The 21,785-nt window shown below is 38.6% G+C and overlaps 1 protein-coding gene across 2 annotated transcripts in view; it reads left to right on the forward strand.

The window, feature by feature from the left end:
• COL14A1 (collagen type XIV alpha 1 chain) overlaps positions 1-21,785 on the forward strand; it is a gene marked incomplete at its 3' end in the record, with an annotated part of 1,869,522 nt that overhangs the window by 789,802 nt on the left and 1,057,935 nt on the right. For both annotated transcript variants that reach the window (XM_044066920.1, XM_044066919.1), the window contains 1 exon segment: positions 9,340-9,482. In XM_044066920.1, the coding sequence (XP_043922855.1) occupies positions 9,340-9,482 (143 nt within the window).

Here is a 21,785-nt window from a genome sequence, read left to right on the forward strand (position 1 = left end):
TCACTTTGTAGCTTATGCATATCAGAAGTTCATTCAAGTCACCGCGTTTATAATAGTTAGCAAACTTATTTAACACGAGTCCTTGATTTTTAATCTGGAGATAAGAGAAGTGTATTCCAAATAGCAATGGTCCCAATATGTAACCCTATGGCACCCCACTGTTTACGTTCATGATCTCTGAGGCTGTGCCTGCCACCCTCACAGTGTGGGTTCTTTCCCTCAGCCAATTATCTAGCCTTCTAAAAAAAATCCTGTAAGAACTTGTGTTCAGGAATTTAAAAAGTTTTATTAATCTGGTTTAGTGCTTTCCTTCTCTGTTGTGAAGAGATCCATCAGAACTAATAAGTGCAACCAATCCACACATTTAAATAATCACTTAATGCAACTCACGACCAAAAATTAACAATTAAAACACTAGTTAGAACACAATATTACTAATCAACCGAAATAAAAAAAAAATCATAAAACACTAGTTAGAACACAATATTACTAATCAACCGAAATAAAAAAAATAATTTCATTTCTATCACCTGACTACTTTTTTGTTTCTTATATATATTAAAATTTTAAACCTTATAGTCTTGCAGATTTCAAATTCAAAATAATGATGATGGACATACATTTATTGAAGCCAGGGTTTTGATATGCATTTAATAGGAGTTGCCAATGTAATTCCCTTGAATCCAATTTGTTTTTCCAATTGCCACCCCTTTCTAAATTAGGGACCCTTTCCAGTACAAAAAAACAACACAAAACCTCTTGAAATTAAATATACAGGGATAGATTTGGAATGCATTTAGCTTGTTGATAATGTTGGCATCTAGTATATTATAAATGCTTTGGGAAGGTTGAGAAATGCTGTATAAATGGTGTGACCACTGTCTGCAGCTTGTGTTACCCTCTCAAAAAAAAAAAAAAAAATACCAGATTAATTGGACGGAAAGTATCCTTAACAAAGCCAAACTGCTGGGAGTCAAATAATCTTTCAGGTTCATAGGTTGGTACTAGGCCGTAGGGCCTATACAAGCCTAGCCATGACAATTCCCTGGCTATTTCTTCCCACAGTATTTAGATCCCTGGATCCCTGTCTAGCAGAGTGAGTGACGTGATCCATGGGGTGAATTTCCTATCTCCCATCCAATCATCAAGGTTCCTTCTGAAGAGGGCCAAAGAGCCACTCTACTTGACATGTATGGGCAGTCTATTCCAGAGTCTGGGGAATCTCTGGGTTAAGAACCTATCTGTCCAGCATGTTTTCTTCATTGTGATAACAAGGTCTGTTATGACCACATCCATAGCTTTGCAGATGAGGTTTATCAGGCAGATGGTCCTGTAATTCCCATGGTCAGTAGTATGGCTGCCAAGGTAAAGAGGTATTATAACTGCTGTGCACCAAACCTCAACTATAAAGCCATTGGATAAACTTTGGTTTAATGCTTGTAGGCATGGGTCCACCAGTGAAAAGCATACGGTTCTGAATGGACTTCAACCCACAGCCCATCTCACCTACAAAGTGCAAAGCACTTCATTTACAGGTTGAGCTAAAGAAGCAAAATATTTCCCTGCCAAAACCCAGGATTGGATCTGGACCTTTGGCATCTTCATTCTAACATTCTTCCAACTTACCTGCTTTGGCTGACTCAGAAGCTACGCTTTCTATGCTTCATTTATCTGTTGGGTAGGATTTTGTTTCCTGGTTCTAGTTTTGGTGGAGATATTGGAATTACAAATATACAGGTGGTCCAGGACAACTGAGAATCTAATGACACAGTAAGACAGAGAGAGAGAGATCTCCCCTCAAGAATCTATAGGACACTGAATAAAGCAAAATAGCTTCTAGTCACTTTTAGTAGGTTTGGAACTATAGATCTATAATATTTCTGGTTAAGAATCTTTGGAGTCTTCCTAACTGTTTGATATGTTTAGTGAGATACATCCCAGATGAGGTGTTGTACAGTAACTGATCAGATCAATGCTGAATGAGTACCTCTTTAGCAGTGGGGTAGCTCAGGTGGAGTGAAGGGGCAGCTTTCCAGGGACCGACTATATGACCTAACTAAATTTTATGACCAATTTGCCTTCTTTTGTAAAGATGGTAGAACTTCGACTACATGTGGGCAATACCAGGTTATTTCTTTGTTATGTGTCTACAGACTCTGAGTACATTGGACATTTGGACTTTAATTTTATTGTGCAATAAATTTGTTCTTGCTGTCTTGCTGCTTGCTGCTTGAGTTTAGTGCAACAACAGCAGCAATTGCAATCTTATCTGGACATCATTTGGGAGTTTTACTGCCTTTGGTGCTATTAGCATGCCATATTGAATTGTTGGCTTAACTGTGCTAGTGTGAAGTTTAAACTGTTGCACTTCCTATTCATAGAGACAGTGGTGGTTTCAGATATTTGTACAGAATTTGATAGAAGCTGTGTGCATGGCACCATTCTTGCAAATGGACATGTTGAGGTATGGGTGTGCTGAAGCTTCTGTATTGAGTATTGTGGGTACCTTTCTTCAAGATTGTTTTGGTAAGAGTGCATGATATCTGCTGGAGTTCTCATCTGATGGACTCATTGGATATTTTCTATCTTCTTGGAGTATGTAGATTAAGGGTAACCATTTGAAATGTCAGGACCCGGCAGAGCAAGTCCCAAAATGTGGAGACTGAATGGCTGAAAGAACAGACTTACATATACTTACATATCTGAGATGCCATTTCTCAGAATATTGCTTTTTCCCCAAGGTGTAATGATCTTAGAGTTGGTATACATAAGTTTGAGGTGTGTGTGTGGGGCTTACCTCCCATATGAGGGGTGCAGGTGGTGCCCCTCTGCAAAATGACGTTTAAAGGAGAAGAGTTAAATTCACTCTTCTGCTGTGTTTTTCGTCTATTTTTTCAGTGTTTTAGCACCGGCATTTCCAGTGCCGGCATTGATACTTTAGCCTTTGGACTTGAGTACAAATTTGGTCCACATTTTTTGAAATGATGCCATGGAATTTAGCTGTTGGGACACATGATGTCTGATTTTTTTTTAGAGAGTGATGTTTATTTTGTAATATGCTTCTTGTTTCCATAGTATGTACTCTGAGTTCTTATATGTGTAACTTTTCATTGTTACGTTTTCATCAAACTGCATTACGTCACTTGTGTTAGCTGAGTTAGTCAAGTGCTTAAGAAATAAGTACAATAAGAAAAATGAAGTTGACGTTTGTTGGTAGAAACAGACAGGTTTTCTTCCATTACAGCAGTCTCATGTTAGAGCTTTCCCAGGTAGTAATCAAGTCATTATAGTCATGCCTGCAGTATCATGGTTAGTGGTTTCCTTAGTATAAAGAGAGAAATGACTTTCATAGTTTTATTCAAGCACTTGAACGTGTGCTGTATGCAATCAGGACCAGTTTACTAGGAGCAATGGGTGAGATTTTTAATTACTCTGCGTATAGAGCTGTTTGCATGCTAAATCCCACTGCTTAGGCTATATGAAGGTGAAGCTATACTTTTTGAATATTTTAACCTTATTCCTGGCATTTATAAGAAAACAAAAAAAATAGACAACACAGAAGAAACTCAGAAGACAGTAATAGAGGTTCCATTGCAGAAATAATTTACTTTAATAAATTAGTGACTGGATGTAAAGTTGCTACTTTTGAAATCTTAGAAAACCTAATGATAAAATATGCATTCATTGCCTTGCCTGAAGTTATTGAGAATATGGTTTACAGACTAGGAATGTACCTCAGCTGAAGAGTCAGGTAAAAAGGGTGACTATCTAGCCAGCAAGACATAAATACACATGAGGAAGTATGCATGCTGAGAGCATTACTGTGCCAGTTTAAGTAGGAGTGGGATTAGTATTTGCCTCAGCTCCATTCTTTACAATAATATAACACTGTTTACTTTTGTCATGCTCACTGTTTCCAAGACATTCTGAGTTACTGCATTATTGAATGGAATTGTCTGTGAATTTTAGCAGATGCTTTTAAAAAGAAAGGCAGATTATGTTTGTGTCTGAAATCTTATCCTCCATTTTATGTTCTGAGCAAGAACTGCTGCTTTTATTACGTTCTGTCTGATATTGTTATAGGAACATGAAAATCCTATCTAAACTCTACAGAGTATAATGAATCAGAGCTGCTGCTGTCTTTTTCTTTCTTTCTTTCTGTAGTCTGGGTTTGTTATTTGGATATTGGAAATTATAACTTGTGAAGAAAATTAAACCATGGATTTCTGTATAGCAGAATTGTTAGACTTTGTATTTGTCTCAGCAATTCAATCATCTACAAAAAGTCATTGAAAATAAAAGCTGGTGCAATTAGAGCTGTTTCTGTCATCAGCCTGTCAGTGTGAAGCATGTTTTCACTGTGCAGCATTTCATATTGACTTGTATATACAATCTTTTTTAAGTAAAGTATTTTCATTTATTCATTCATAATAGCTTGTCTGGAGCCACGGTGGTGCAGCGGTTAGTGTTGTCACCTCACAGCAAGAGGTTCTCCTGTTTGATTCTCGGCTGGAGCGCCTTCTGTGTGGAGTCTGCATGTTCTCCTCGTGGTTGAGTGACATTAAAGACATGCAGGTATGTGTGAGCGTGAATGGGTGTGCCTTTGTTGAAGGCTGGGCATAGGGCTGGCAACTCGGCACCATAAAAATCCACTGCCAATCATGAGCGGATCGGAGTTCTGCTGTGGCGACCCCTAACCAGGAAAAGCTGAAATTAATTCATAATAGCTTGTGGCTAATGTCTTATTTTAGTAATGAAGGTTACAACATTGGCATGGCTGCTGATATTTCCCCTTTGTGAGCGAAGACTGCTTGGCTAACAACTTTTATAATTTAATGCCACTTGGTTCATTGGAAAAGTGTTAAGTCACAGAGAGTTTGATATCAGATTAGTAATCTGGTAGCAGCAAGCACTGTGAATACAGGAAAGTATTATCATTGGGCAATTACTAATATTCCTTCCTGTTAAACATTGTGAAACAGTGTGTGTGTGTGTGTGTGTGTGTGTGTGTGTGTGTGTGTGTGTGTGTGTGTGTGTGTGTGTGTGTGTGTGTGTGTGACAATGTATGTAAAAACTTAATTGGCTAATTCTGTTATTTTTTGTTAAGATTGCAGTAGAAGGCACTGGGCTTATAATGAGGTGGGTGGTGTCACTCATTACCCAAGGTAGTAGTTCACATTTGCCATAAGGTGTTAAGGCCAATCACCTCCTACATATATAAAAAGTATCAGTGGTGCAGATTTAGGCACCATAATCTCTAGACCATGTATTAACATTTTGGCAACAGTGGGATTAAAGTGCTATCCATCAGTAGCATTATTTCATAACAGTGGGATGAGAGTGAAGGCCCATACCCTCTGTCTGTCACATGTTTAGTAGCAACAATGGGAGTCCATCCCACTCCATTCATTACACAGCCAATGTCAGCTCACCCATCCTGGAGAAAGAGAGAACAGTCCAGCCTGTTATAGTGTTGATGTCTACTGGAGAGATGTATGTATGCAGCACTATGGGCCAGGGATGTGTGTCTGGCTCTCCTGAGCCTAGTCTTCACTGCAAAATTCATAGGATTTAGACAGGAAGATATAAAAGGCCCTCATATATGTTGCTGGGGAGGGGTTTAGTCAAAGCATGAAAAGTACTCGTCATGGCTGCCTGGATGATAACCACAACTGTCAGGCGGTATGAAGGATGCAAAAATGGTTAAGAAAATAAAGATAGTCAATGTAAAACATAAATTAACTCACAAATAGGTTCTATGGGCAGCACAGTGGTGCAGAGGTTGCTTTGTCACCTCATAGCATGAGGTTCTTCGGTTCGATTCTCGGCTGGGGTGCCTTCTGTGCAGAGTCTGCATGTCCTCCTTGCATCCATGTGTTTTTTCTCCAGGTGCTCTGGTTTCCTCCCACGTTACAAAGACATGAATCTGAAGAGTTTCTTCCCGGGCTTCTGCTGAAAACTGTCTTCATTCCAAGTTGGATTTTCCTGGTAAACAAGTGTTAAATAAATAAATAAATAAATGTAAAATTAAAATTATCTTCTGATGTACAAGGCAGCACATTATATTCTCAATTTCTTTGTGAAGGAACTGTTTCTTGTATATGTATACATCTGTAAACAAAACCAAAAAGGTCCACAATGCAGATTATAACTGGAAAGCCCTCATTATTTAATTGCAAAGGTAATAAGTGAATACTCTTCACCCCAGATCACTATTTCTGATTACTAACTAATAAACCTTTTCAGAAAGTTCAGCTTTTTGATGGCTAAGTGGACTATTTTAAAAGTGGTAATGTAATTGTGACTATAAATAAATCAATAAATCCATTTAACCCATCATTAAAACAGAAACTAATTACCACCATTGCCAATGTAGTGAGACATGTGTGGAAATAATTACTTAAAAAGTAAAACATTTCAATGTGAAGCTCACAGAGATGTAAGAGAAGCCCTTAATAAAGTCATATCCTGCTATTAATAACTTAAACAAGAAATTGAAAAAACATTCATAAGCGAGAGTATCAGTGGCACATGATAAACTGCACCAGTCTACTGTGCATCTATGAACATGTATGCATGCACATTACTTTTGCAAGATTACTCTGCTCTGCTAACTCTAATTTTTGTAAATACACGGAAAGACCAACAAATGCTACAGAAGTGTTGTTTAAGTAGTGCTAAAATATTTGTTAATAACTCACTTGCACTTGTATGGTACTAATAGTGACCACCTTACTGTCCAATATGGGGGACTTATCCACTCCTAGTAATATTCATCCACTCCATCTTCAATCTTGTGGGTAAACCAGACAAGCCATGTCTAAATCTACAATACTCAGTGGCCATGTGATGATTAGTGCTGTATTGTCTAGCTTCAGTTTTGATGCATTATTCAGTGACACAGCTGCATGAGCATCTAGGAAGGAAAAGGAGGTAGAGGAGTAAGTGTCAGTGTACACAGGTCCCAGTTTCTTGATAAAGGGTGCTATCAATTTCAGTGTTTAGCTGGTACCCAGTGACACCAGGAGAATGGTCAGCACCATCTGAAAAGGTCATAGTGCATCAGCTCTTAGCACATTCTCCCTGCCATTGGCACATCCCGGAAGATTCCCCAAGGAACTAAAAAAGAGAAATGCTTACTTGTGCAGGATGAGTAACAGCCCCTCTTCAGGCAATTGCCTAATAATGTGTTTTGGATCATGTAGAGATACCTGTCTGCAGTTTGGGCATTGTCAGTTAATTACATTACTCAGAGGTGTAGCATGCAGCATAAAAGCCCATTATGTGTAAACCCCTTGGATGCAGATACGCTTCCCTGAATAAGCAGATCTGGAAAGAAAATGAAACATTTATCCTCAGACAGTGCACTTCACCCTTAGGACTAAATGGGACAGTAGTGCAGCCAGATGGTAAACTTGATGATCAGAGGACTGGATCAAAAAAATAAACAAAATTAGCATAAGTGTGTTGGAGATGTATGATTGGTACTGTTTTACAAATGTTTCTTTGTCACATTATCTGCTGTCAGAGTGTTGGGCGTTTTACTTCAGCAGCTCTCTTGTTTACTTTGGGGTTCTTGTTTACTTTGGGGTTCTTGTTTACTTGGGGTTCTTGTTTACTTTGGGGTTCTTGTTTACTTGGGGTTCTTGTTTACTTTGGGGTTCTTGTTTACTTGGGGTTCTTGTTTACTTTGGGGTTCTTGTTTAGTTTGGGTTTTTTTTTTACTTTGGGGTTCTTGTTTAGTTTGGGGTTCTTGTTTATTTTGGGGTTCTCTGTATTATTCTTCTTTTCTACTTCCTGGCTTTTGCTGAGAAACTCCATTGCAGAATCTGTGCATCAACTTGATTAGCAAACAATAAATACATTAATTATCTATGGAATACATTTACAATTTTATTCCATCTAACCAGTCATCTGCATTTGCTAAGCTCTAAATGGAACAGGTAAGCCCTTACTGTGCCACTAGCACATTTTGCAAACTGTATTATGGCCTTCTAAAGCTGTTATGATAATTTATCTTCTTACTATTCAAGAATCAGATTCTTGCTGCAGGGCTGTGTGAACACCATGGAAATCAATTAATCTATGTTATAGCCACAGTAAAGCCAGGAATGCTAGCTTTGATTAGCAGGTGTTCCTGCCTCCTACCTAGTCCTTAACAAATATGTTCACTAGAAAGCTGAACCTGGATCAGACCTAGTTATACTGACCAAGCCTATGGGCAAATAGCATCAGTGGTACTATGCATTATCCAGAAATATACTATAAGTGCAACCGCTACGCTCAGGATCATAGAAACCATCCTAAACATCTGGGATCTCCTCAGTAACAAATATCACTACCAGTAGCTGATAATATTTCTTCCCATTTCCCAGCATGCACCACTATTTCCTATCCCCAGTGCCTCATGCCACAGATGATTGCAGGCTATGACTAATCTTCTATTCTCAGCTGGGCTAAAGTAGTCCAATGACAATGAGGACACATCTCCCATATGCCTCATGTCCTGTATCACTGCAGAAACAGTTGCCGTGCCTTTTCAGAGATTTTTTTTCTTCAACCAATCAACCTTTGTGATTTCTTAATACTAGAAAAACTTAAGATTTCTTACCTCTTGATAAACCTGGTTAATCAATGACCTTACGCTTGCACCTTTATACATGGAACTTTGAAATGATTGTTTAGATGTGGTGTCAGAGGTTTGAGATTCAAAATGATTTAATCATATTTGAATATAGTCATATGATTCCTTGCAGTGATATATTCTGCTTTTTATTTGGCAATAAGGGTGGATTGTTCCGCTTTTTTTTTTCCCTTTTTGAATGCAAGAGCATATATGATTCCTACCCAAGTTAATTTCTACAGATATGTTTAAATATGCTAACATTATGGTATGAACAGAACTCACTCCTAGGTTGGAGTGTATGTAAAGTTCATGAGATCAGTCATGGGTGTTTGCCAAGAGTGCTGTCTTGGGCATTTATAATGTACCCAAGAGCTTCTCATCTGTTGTCTGCATAGGTTTGCCAGTACTGGTATCATATTTAATATCTTAGAAGTTTGTTTTATTAAAACAGTTGTTAGGATTACTGGAACTGTCTAGGTGTCCTTGTTCCACATTCCTGCTAGTTCTGTTTTCATGTCCTGATTTTAGATAGTTATGCCTATCAGTACACAAGACGTTGTGGTTACTAAGGTAGGCATTTCAGTGAGTAATGCTACCTCAGTAAATTTTCTTCAGCTATGATTATTTAGAAAGATGTTTACTATGCAATGAAATGTTCATTAATGCCATTGTTGTTTACTCTTCAGTTGATAACAGTTTATTTTTCATTAAAGTTGTTCGATATGGTATAAGAGGCCTGAGAGTAAGTGATGAATCAATATCCAGTCTACGTGTGAACTGGGATAGCCCAGACCATAATGTGCACCATTATAGAGTATCGTATGTGAGTGCAAGGGGTGATCGAGCAGAGGAAAGGGTAAGTACAGACTGTACGTTTTCCATTTACTGTTCTATGAACTGACTAATGTTGAGCACATACAAAAGGCATATACAGTAAAGACATGCAAAACAAGTTCACTTTTGCTGGCTTATTTCTTTTATTCATTCATTATTTTATTCATTTACTAGTTAGTTTTATTTTGGAAACTATTGACATTTTGTTAGATGAATTGGAGAGTTGCCTGAAGTGATAGGAAGAAGTAATATTTTCATCAAGACTGTTAAGTTCTTGGTTTACTATCCACACGATACAAATCATTATATACCTTTTCTTCTGCCATGCACGTATTCTTTTAAAATGTGATGTAATTCATCACTGACTATTTTATGACCTGTTTCATGTAAAATAACTTGGATGGCTTTTTTAAATTCGGTGTGTAATAAAACAGTGATTGCAGGCCTTTGGATGGTTTTCTTGGTCTTCTTTGCTGAAATGTTTGGCAGTTACTTGAAGGCCATACTTGCCTTTCTAAATTTTTGTTTAACTTTGTATGCAAATTTGCATTTGTGGTAAAAGATATGAAGATAGTGCTATTGTACAAAATATTATTTTGACTGAATACACGTCATAAATCATGAATCATTTGTCATTTGCAGCCTGATTTTGGAAATTAACAGAATGCTAAAACAGGCTGACACCCATGGAATTCACATAAACATGTCAGAGTAAAGTTAATAACATTCTTCCAGCCACTCTGACCTAATTGAACGTGTGATTTTAATACAGTGGTGTTGCTTGTGTTGATAAAGTCACATATTTTTTTCAACTCCTCTTAGACCTTATAAAAAACACATGCCTGCAGTATTACTGTACAACTTATTATCTGGAAAACTTGTTTTATATTGACAATATATTTGACAATCCCCACTCTTGTCTTCTGTAGTGACGTAGATGACAATGCATTTATAAATATCTTATGCAACTTATTTACATTTGATGACCAAGTAGATGTCACCTGTAATTATGACTTTTATCTGAAGAGAGAGAATAGAATTACAAAGCTGTAAACATAAACATTAATAATGTAGGATGCATATGCAAAATACAATTACACGTGTACTACAATACATATAAGCTAGACAATTCAAACTTTAGAGTTTATCCATCCATCTATAATCCCCTCCTAGCCATTGTTTTTCCGTATCTTGCACTCCAGCCTAAATTCATTTAAAGCTTCAACCAATATGGTATCTCTTTTTATTCTTCTCTTCTTTCAGCCTTTCTCTGTACAAAGGGTCCATCTCAGTCAAATGGAAAATAGCTATGATTGCTCAATTTCCTACTGTCACTAACCATTTCAAAACTAGCATTAAAGATCATAGCAAGTTTCTCCTTCTAACCAAAGTCTTTGAAAAATGTTGTCATACTATTATTCTTGGTCCATTCAAGGATTGTTTTAGGCCCATTTACACCTCCTTTCTTCTGTTTCATGCCGTTAAATTAATTTTTTTTAAAACAGTGCTGCTTATTTACTACTTTTCCAACAAGGTGGCTCATTTTATTCAACCCAGCTTAAAAAGCCTTCCAAACAAAAGGCAAATGTTTCACTTCAACATTAAATGGTGAAACAAAGCTATTTTTCAATTCAGTGCTTCATGGTTATGAAACAAAAGACTTTTGAAAGCGAAAAGGGAATGTGTTACTATGCCAAGCACTTCTAAATGTAGAGAATGATTTTCCAACACTCCTTTTTACCTCAAACTGACATTCATACTTTATACTTTTTAGAACCTGTACAGGTTGAACTTTTTCTTGGCCAACATGTTTCTATAGTAACATATTTTAAATTAGCAACAGCAGTTTTTAAATTGGCAGGAACACATTTAGGTCTACAGCACCACTTTTAAATCAACATCAACTTCTTTTTAAATCTTCTGGCAAATTCCTGTATAACATCAGTTGCTTTAACACAGCAATCCTCATTATTCATTGTGAGTTTTTTTTGATACTCCAGTTTTTCATTTTTACCACATTTTGTCTCCATAACCAGATGCTATACCCCTAATTAAGCTTGCTCAGCCCCCAGACAAGCTCAGGTTGCACCCTCAGAACTAAAGTCATAGAGTTAAATGAGCCACTTTTTACTTCTTTAGTGTAGTACAGGTTGTAGATATTATACAAGCTGTCAAATTTTCACTATAGAAATGTGAGCAATTTTCAGCTGTTACATTCTTCACTGATCCCAAAAAAATCCTTTGAATTTGTTGATATTTGCTTCTACAAGAAAATTCCTTTAAATTATTGTCTATTAATTCTCTACTCTGGTTATCTAACTGACCCAGAACTTGTTCCATTTCATCACATTTATCACAAACTTTGTCAAAACATTTGCTTTTCAAGCAGACGTTCCAAATTTTTCTTTGATTAGACTTTTGTCACCCTCGTGATTTACCACACCATACTATGATCCTGTGTTCAGATGACTTATCTCTCCTCAAATCCTCTTCTTACACTCACACGTTCCACACCTTAATCCTCAATGACTTCAGCAAAGTCTGTTTGTGGCTCAGTAGTCATGTGTGGTGAATTAACTCCTCCAAGATTAAATCTCTGTTATATGCAACTGTGTGCACAAGCTGATAGAATGATTTCCGATCAAAATCCATTCATCTCATTGCCAATATTCAAAATTAAATATTTTGAGGTAGCAGTTATAGGACTGGATATTTGTCAACAGGGTGCTTATCAGTGAAACAGGCAGTTAATTTCTCAAATTGAATATTCCCGTTTTCTCCAAGATTGTATGATCTCAGAGTTAGTATTTTTATTTTGGAATATATGTGGAGGGAGTGGTTGCCTGGGGCAGTTTTTTTTTTTCATATTAAAAGTTATTAGTTGAATTTACATTCTTTGAAGTAATGCAGATGAATGTAACTTTGCTTTACCTACATTCTGAAAACTGACCTTATATCATAAACTCATTTAAACATTTAGGTGTTATCAAGCCCTGCTTACCTTTCACTTCCACAATGAGCTGTTATTCTACTAAAAGCAGCTTAAGGGCTTAGCAATCTCCTTTGCCCTGAAGCAAGGAATTCAAGGGCAAAGAATGTATGTGCTCCTAAACATGGCTATGTTTATCCCATTGTGTCACTACTCATTTCGTAAAATATCTGCACCCATTAGGCCTAAGTAAAATGTGTCATTTCATTAGTCTGTCATACACAAGGATCTATCACTGTGCCCTACTGCACTCTAATAACACTCTGCATATAGTACAAATATCTGTCTTCTTCATGTATAAATTTAAGTTCCCCTCATGCTCATCATTTTCATACTCTTCACGTCACTACATATTAATTAAACATGTTTGGGAGGGAGGATTAATATTGTGTGCCCCCTCCCCCGCGCCTCTCACACCAACCACTTCACTATTGCAAGCACAGAAAGAGCCTTTTTTCAGACATGCATTGCTACTTTGGAACTCTTTGCCCCTAAATATTAACACCACCTGCCTACATTGTTTCTCTTTGGAAAGGAACTCCTGGGTCACATAACCAACATTTGTGTAAGTGCTTTAAACCCTTCCCCAGCCTTTCATGCAATGTTTGTTATTCTCTTCTTTTTCTCTCAGTCTCTTTCCATAAATGTTCTCTATTTACAAGGTACTCAAATGTTAGAAAAATTAGTAATTTGGATTCTAATTTATATATAAGGTCACACCTCATCACTGAATGCGTGCATTATTTTATGTTTGATTAATAGTGCATTTTTTCTGATTAATATATTTCAGTTCAGCTTTTGTATCTTAATTTATTCTAAAACTTCTTGTAGTACACGCAGCACCATGATTAAAATTCCATACCAGGAAAAAAGGCTAGCTTGTTAAGCACCTCTGTCAAAAATAATGTATGGGCTGTCAAAATATTCTAAATGGTGCATATGCAGTGCATTTACCCATGCCCTTGTGGCCTAAGTATTAGATTAAAAGGGTACGAGGCAGATCTTTTCAATTTCCCAAGCAACAAATGAATGCATTAAGCAAAATGTCAGTAATAAAGGGTATATAAAGCCAAGAACTTCATACTAAACTAGGACTTTTCATCTATATTCACAAAGAGAACATATTAAATGCAGTTAAAGGTTACTCTAAGCAAGCAAAAATATACACACTGGAATGTTCATGTGTAAAAGCAAGGCTCCCTTTTGAACTGTTGGCACTCAAAATGCCTAGTGCCAAGAAACTGGAAAAAAAAAAAAAAACACAGGTGAAGAGTGAATTCTGAAAATCAATCTTCTCCTTTAAACTTCTTTTTGCAGGGGGGAGCCCCCCTGCAACCACTCATGTGAAGGGGGCAAGCCCCTATACCCCCTGAGCTTATATATAACAGCTCTGAGATAGCCATAGCTTGGAGAAAAGGTAATATTCAGAGAGATGGCATCTCAGACTTAGTATATGTACATCTGTTCTTTCAGCCATTCAGTCTCCATATTTTAGGACTCGGTCTAGCGGGTCCCAACATTTCAAATGGTTACCACAAAAGAAATGGTTGTTAACAATGAGTAAAAATTAAAAAAATCTATATCTATGACCAATATAAACATCCCCACAAGTCTCCCCTGAAAAAGAGTTATAGAACCAATTGAATTAAACAAATCAAGATTGATAGGTTGACAGATAGATATGTAATCATCTTTAGGCTGTGTTCTATAGCACTGCCATTGTGTGATTCCATTCCATACTTCAATCTCATGATCAATGCAAGATTAATCCTTTAGTAAAGAACCTCATAATCTATGCTAAAGTTATTAGCTGTAATTTCAGCTGTAAAGCTGCATAATTTTTGAATAATGTAAAATTATTGTTCTTAAAATGTTTTTGCAATACTTTGGAGCGTTTCTCCCTGGGCCTCCGCTGAAAATGAGCACCTACCCAGTCAGACTTTCCAGGTAATCGAATATCAATAAATAAATGAAATAAATAAAGCAGTACATGAGATGCAGTCTAGTAGAGATTGGATCAAGATATTTAAATATTGTAGTCTTCACTGAATAACAATAAACCAGGACACTGAATAGAAATACACTCTGGCTCTTAGTTCCTTTTGTAACTGACTCCACACATGTGGCCAAGTGTCTCTAATGAAATACTGTACAGCTGAGCATGGTAAATACCCTTGAGTGGCTGGGTGGATACCTAGAGAAGATATTTTCTGGGTTAAAGAAACAAAAAGGTTATGCTTCTTTCTCAGGGTATTAGACTGGCAGAATGAAACAAATACTAATAACCATAGTTCAGATCCTGCTACTAAAGTAAATTAGGTAATCAGTGTGTAGTGTAAAATTAGAAACTTGGAGAAAATACATAAGTAAATGCAGAACATAACAGTAACTGCATGTTGATACTGGAAGATGGGAACATATAAGTGTCTTTAATATGAACTGATAGTTGCTGACACCAGAGAAGCTGGATAAATTGGGTTTCCTAGAAAAGGTAACTTAAATACAAGCTATATACATCATTATCCAAAATAAAATTAAACTATATACAGCTTTCTAAATATGAATGTAAAATGAAATATGAGCTATATACGTCATCCTAAATATGAAGGTAAAATTAACTACAAGATGTATACATTATCCAAAATATGCATGCACACAATGTGAACTCTCCCTTTTCCTCTCTGTTTGTATGAGGTGTGCTGCTGACTTACAAAGCTTCGGGATGGATTACACAAAATGTTTCCATAATTTTTACAGCAATCTAGTCACAGAATTGTCATGCCACTGAGATGAAAACCTCATAGGCATATAGAGAAAGTATGTATTTATTAAGTTGTATTAAGCATTAAATCTTAATAGCTCTGTAAGTCACAGATCTTTAAACTTTATAACATCTCAGTCCTGGATTCATAAATGTTTAATGCAATTTGCAGTGCAAATTCGTACTAGTAGCAGAAGTGTAGATGTGGTCTGTAAAAATTGTTTAGTATGCAGTGCATGCAGATGGCTGTATAATGATATGGAAAACAGGAATCTCATGTAAATGAGATGTGGAGCTTAACTTCATAATCTCAAAATACTGAAATCCGAATTTCAGTATCTCGAGACCATGAAGCCGAAAATCCATAAACCCGAAACCCCAGAAGCACAAAATTTAAAATCGAGACTTCTACACTAAACATACCGCAAACACAAACACAAACATACACCTTCTTGCACATACACAGACACCTACCCTACACCCCCCCCCCCACATAAATATGCTAACTCCAAGGTCGCACTACACAGACAAACACACAAAAACACCACCACACAAGCTACATTCCCCTCGTGCACACACACATCACACTAACAAAACACACACTAAAACCCTACCCAAAACGTGTAAAACACAAACACTTACCTACATCTCCAACCACCCACTTACACACCGCAACACCAGAACCGCTAATTCAAAATCTCCAAACTTCGGGATTTTGAATTTTGAGCTTCCGGGGTTTTGGTATTCTGCACTTTTGCCCTTCTGGTCTCGAGCTACTGAAATTCAGTGTCTTGTGGGCCAGTATATAGCAGTCTGATACCATGTGGATTGGTACACCATGTCACACATAACTGACACAAAGCAGAGTCAAGGAAGATACATAGATTGCCCATCCTAGTGGACATAGAGGTATGTGTAATATTCACCTTCTAAGCTAAGGAGCATTCCAACAACTTCAAAGGATAGGTTATGCACATCACAGGCATCAGCTTTGCACATCCCACACCATTTTCTTGACTCCTTCTGGAGCTTGTGAAGGAGCAAATCTGCTTGCTCAGGAGTGCAAAGAAGAACACCACCACCATTGTGCAGGAATTTTATATATCCCATTACCATGAGGTCCTAGGAGTCATTGTCTGCACTTACATTATTATCAGTGCCCCACCTGTTCCACAGCAACTGAGATAACATTAAAAGAAAGGGCTTCTACTCATTCAATTTCCAGGTGTTGTTTTATGTCCACGGCATTATACATAATGTGTCCGTGAACTGCTTGTGCAGTTCCTATGACTTCACACTTGTAGGGAACACATCCAACCTATACCCAGAGTTCATGCAAAAGGACGTCCCATAAGGTCATCGAGTTGGTAGGTGCACCAAAGAGCAGGTTACACAATGCAGTATACACACATACCATGGAAGGAGCAAACAGCCCAGGTGTAATGGTCTGACTGTGGTATATTGCAGGCAATACTGGATATGCTTTGGAGCTGTGAATGATGACCCTATCCACAACCCCTAGACAATGGCAGTGATGATGTGTAATAAAGTCCATGCAGAAACATGGAATGTCATGGAACATATGTCTGGACAGCTAAAAGGACATTTCTGCTGCCGTGACACATAGGTTAGGGTGCTGCAGTATTCACCAGACACCTGCTGCCAAACCTTTGTGATATGTAACATGCTGTGTAATACAGCACTGTGTTAACAGATACAGAAGCAGGGAAACATCCATGCAGGCCCCACAACAGAACCAGCAGTAGAATATCACGGTAAAGAGTATGGGATGAACAGGTAAATGCAGTAACCACATGTGTAGTAGAGGTGGGCACCATATAGTACAGTACTTGTGAAGAGGTGCCATCTGGTCCACAGCTATGGGTCATTACAAAGATAACACAAAGTAAAAGATTCATGCACTATCATATCCAGGCAATGCAAGGCAGTAAATAAACTGGCCGTGTTATTCATCAAACATAACCATACTCCCAGACATTATGGTGTGGGCAAGGCACAGTCATCACTTGGAAAGGTGTTTCATGACAACTGATGGCAACTGTATAAAATGGGGTAGGGTCATCAGAGGTGAGTTTGGCAGTCACATAATCTGCTAGTTAGTTGTGAGGAGCTGGGGGTCACATCTTCCAGTGGTGGGTTTAAACTGCCATGCCATTACCATTTGCAATGCTATTTGTGGTAAGTATGTAATCTTGGAGTGTGATTCAGACTGTAGCTGAGATGAAGTATGTGCCCCATAATAGGGCATCCCACATTGGGAATTTTCAGAGATTCATCATCGATGACCTGGGCTATGTCCATGAGCAAGTGTGGTGCTTTGTATCCCCACAGATGATAACAAAGGTATAGAACTATGAGAACATGTGCAAACAGTCTGCTGAGGGGTCACACCTGTTGATCCTGAGGAATGTTACCGCACATAAATATGATAACATCTCTGCTTACTGTTTTTGTGTTACTGGCCCACCCCTGTGGTGAACATGTCCTTGGCACTGTATGTGGCTTTACCTTTGTATGGTTATCATATCAGGTACCCTTCTCCACATCTTTTGCATAGGCCTGTTATGGTTACCTTTAACATTCACATCCTACACCACTCCCGACTTCAGCTGGTCCTGATGCATCTTGTCTGAGGCACCTTTGCCTAGGATGCACATGCCATGTATGCAGGAACCTGCAGTAGCACCCCTATCTCCTGGATGGTAAATTATCGCAACTGTTGCCTCTCTTAGAGGACCAAAGAAAAGTCCTATACATCCATGTGTAAAACATGTCAGTGTGTTACACAATCTGTGGAAATCATCCATATGGCCACTGTCTCCCTTCCCCCATTCTTCAACAGTTTAGCAGGCCCCTGTACTGCTGTGTACAACTGTCCATGAACTATATGTTACAGTGGGCCGGGGCTCCCTACACCTCTTTCTGTATCTATCTGTTGACCCCATGTAGTGGTATGCTCACCCTGTTAACCCTCCCCCTTATAGTGTATTGCCATGCCTACCCCAATAAACAGAGGTCTTCAAGTCCCTTGAATCCTGCCTTCCCCATGTGGCTGACACCCACATTCTGCCTCACCACAGCAGTTGCACATGACACTTCTGTGCCACTGTTTTGTGTTCCCACTGATACATACCCTATGATATCTGTCTCACTGTTGCTGCCATCCAAAACAAGTGTTGATTACACTACTGGGGTATATTATCTAGTGGGTCATCTGCCTTCTATCCACTTTCAGAGAGCTACTATGTAAAGTTCTGCATTCCACAGATTTTCTTTTGCAAGCATTCTCACCTAAAATTGTGCCCACACTTTATATCATGCTATTAGTGGTTTCATAGCATGGCAGTCATATTAATAAGTCAATTTACTGCCACTGTCCCTGAAGCAGATCTGGAATAGGCAATGCCTTATCCAGCCTAGCCGGTGCTAGCCATGCTCTGCAAAGCTCAAGCAAAGTATATTGCCATTGTTATGTTGTTGTACTGGTAATTATTTGAAATGTTGGAACCCACTACAGTGAGTACTAAAATATAGAGGCTTAATAGCTGACAGATTGGACTTCTAAATATCAAGTCCAAGATGCCATTTCCCAGAATAGTCCCTTTTCTCCAAGGTATGGTGATCTCAGATTTGGTATACATGTTTGAGATTCGCTCTTCTATGATTTCAATCTTTTTTTTTTGTTGGGCTTGCCTGCACTTGGCATTTCGAGTGCCGACATTTCAGTAGGGAGCCTGTGCATCATGTGATATCAGAACATGCATCCATGTGCACATCATGGCTACCAGTTTGCTTCTTGAGTGAAAGATTGTTGTGGCCATGTTTTCCTCAGACATTGTGAAGAGCAGGGCTCCTGCATGGTAATACCAGCAAGAACAAAATATTATTATTCTTTCTGCACAGGGTCATCACTGAGCTCCTGCTGCAACAGTATGATGGCCCCTTGTGCAAGGTTTATGACTTCAATGGGCCTACAACAATAGTGAGTGATCCTATTGGCATCACCCTTGATGGTGGGCAGTGCTGAACTCATAGGATCATAGGGTCATAGAAGGTTACTGGGCTAATGGCCCTATAGCCTTTATAGCCAAGCCATTCATGGTCCAGTTTTCCCAATTATCAATGCCCATGGGCTAGAATGGCTTTGGTATATGCCTGTGCCTTAAGGCATCTACAAACTGCCCCTATCCATAAAGGCCACAGGTGACAAGCCAGGGGTGAATTTGTGATTCCCACCCATTCGTCCAAACTGCATTAGGCTTATGGAAGACCTCTGTTTCACATGAAGTAGGAGTCTGTTCCAGAGAAGGGGTAATCTCTGAGACACATTTATGTCCTTCCAACATGTTTTGTTTATATTACAAATGAGGTTTAGATCCTTAGATTGGGTAACTCTAGTGCTGTTAGTTTTGCAAATGTGTAGCAGATCCACAAGAGCTGGATTGGAGAATGCCTTGTAGGTTAGGCATAGCTCACCATCTCAGTAGTTTGTAGGAAACAGAGTACAGGGACAGGGCTTTGAGGCAGTTTGCACAGGACATATTATATACATCCTGTATTCTTTAAGTGATGAACTTCTGTGGCCACTCCAGCTGTTGCAAATGCCTGGCCAGGTACATGCTGAAGGGTGCATTGTACTTGATTACTGGTCAGCTGATGGCTGAGTGCAGTGGTACTATGATCTCCTTAGATCTGGATGTCTTGCTCTTACTTATAAGTTGCGCCTCATACAAGGATTTTCTCACTATCATGGGCACATTGTGATCAAAGTTTAGGTAACTGTCAATTTGAGTTCCCAAGTCCCTTGCCACTGGATCTACTGTTAGGAGAGTGTTATCAGTGTTGTAATTTGCAGGCATGGCCATCTTCCCAAAGGGCATAATTATGCACTTTTTTTGCATTGAGCTTTAGGCCATGGTTCTCACACCTGTTATTTGTCTGTGTCAGACCCTCCTGGAGGATATCTGCATCTCTGAGGGATTCATTAATTGCACTCAGCATGCAGTCATTAACAAATCTGATCATACAAAGACTTTCTACATTTGCTTTGACTTCAGAGAAGTATATTCTGAACAGGAGAAGTGCGAGTACCGAGCTGTCTGGAATACCACTAGTGACAGGACTCTTGGTGGAAGTGGATTCTCCCGCCCTAATTTCATATGTCCTATCCATGAACTATTTGGTTATCCTTTCAGTGACTTAGGGATTTATGCCTAAATTTGTGAGTTTGTATATAATGCCTGAGTGGGGTATTGTGCCACATGCCTTTTCCAGGTCAAGGTAGGCAGTATGTACCATTTTGCACTCATCCATGGCTATCTTGACCTTCCCGAAAAAGTCCACCAATTTTAGTAGACATGACCTACCCTTGCTGAAACCAAACTGTGGTAGGTCCAGTGTTTGAAGATTTCCTGTTGTTTATCAGGTCTATGGTAATTCTTTCCATGGCCTTACATGGAAACTACTACTCAAACTTATGGGTCTGTAGTTCCCTGGGTCTGTTGATGGTCCCTTATTTGTGTAGAGGAATTACCATTGCAGTGCTCCAGTCCCTAAGGATGAAGTCTGTCTAGAGGCTGTGGTTGAACAGAGATTCTAGTGGGACTAACAGGTCATGTTTCACACTATTTAGAAAGCATCCTGTGATACAGTCAGGATCCATTGACGTGGTGTTTTTAGCTCAGGAGAGTGCAGTGAGGACCTGTTCTTTATTGATAGCTGAGGGAGTAATGATAAAGGGTATTTCCTGTGGGGGGAACTGTGTGTAATAGGGGGTGAAATTGGAGCTAAATTTATCGGCTAACAAATTTGCTATATTCCCCAGCTCAGTATAAGAAGTTCCATTTACAATTAGTTCAACACACTGTTAGGTGTTTCCCTTAAGACTGCATACATAACTGAAAAAATGCCTTATGGTTATCCTTAGCCTGGGAGGCTAGTTTTGCTTTAAGTTGACTTTGGTGGACTTGATTAGTCCCCTGAGTTCCTTGTTGAAACTGATGAGTTTTTGTCTTTTGGACATAGCCTTTCCTATTTTTGGACAGGATTTTCTTTATTTTGTTGTACGACCTATTTATACTGGGGGGGTCCACCAATGGGGCTTGTTTTCGGAATTTGTCCTAAGTTTATTTCGGTTTGGTACTACTGTTTTATGCAGTTATTTACATGGTTCTATGAAGTTTCTGTAAACCGTTCTGCATAGGCAACCATGTTATCTGAGTTTGGGGGAGCTAGGAATTTAGCTATGATATCACCTAATAGAAGGTAGTTAGCCTTGGAAAAGTTCTTAAGGTTTCTAGGATTTGCTGAAAGTTCAGCCTTTATATTTATTTTAAGGGTAGCTGCCTTGTGTTCTGGTCTGATCTGACCAGGGAGGATATTACACAAGGGGAGTGCAATGTTCTCTCATATTTATAAGTAACACATCTGGGATATTTGCACTCCTAGTAGGTGAGCACACTGGCTGTTCCAAGGTATTTGCATTGACAAAATCCAGGAATCTTTGAGCCTGCAAGTTCTTGTATGTATCCCAGTTTATGTCAGGATAGTTGAAA

The sequence above is a fragment of the Protopterus annectens genome, chromosome 3.part1, assembly GCF_019279795.1.
Source record: "Protopterus annectens isolate FY-2018-M chromosome 3.part1, PAN1.0, whole genome shotgun sequence".
NCBI classification, from domain to species: Eukaryota; Metazoa; Chordata; order Ceratodontiformes; family Protopteridae; genus Protopterus; species Protopterus annectens.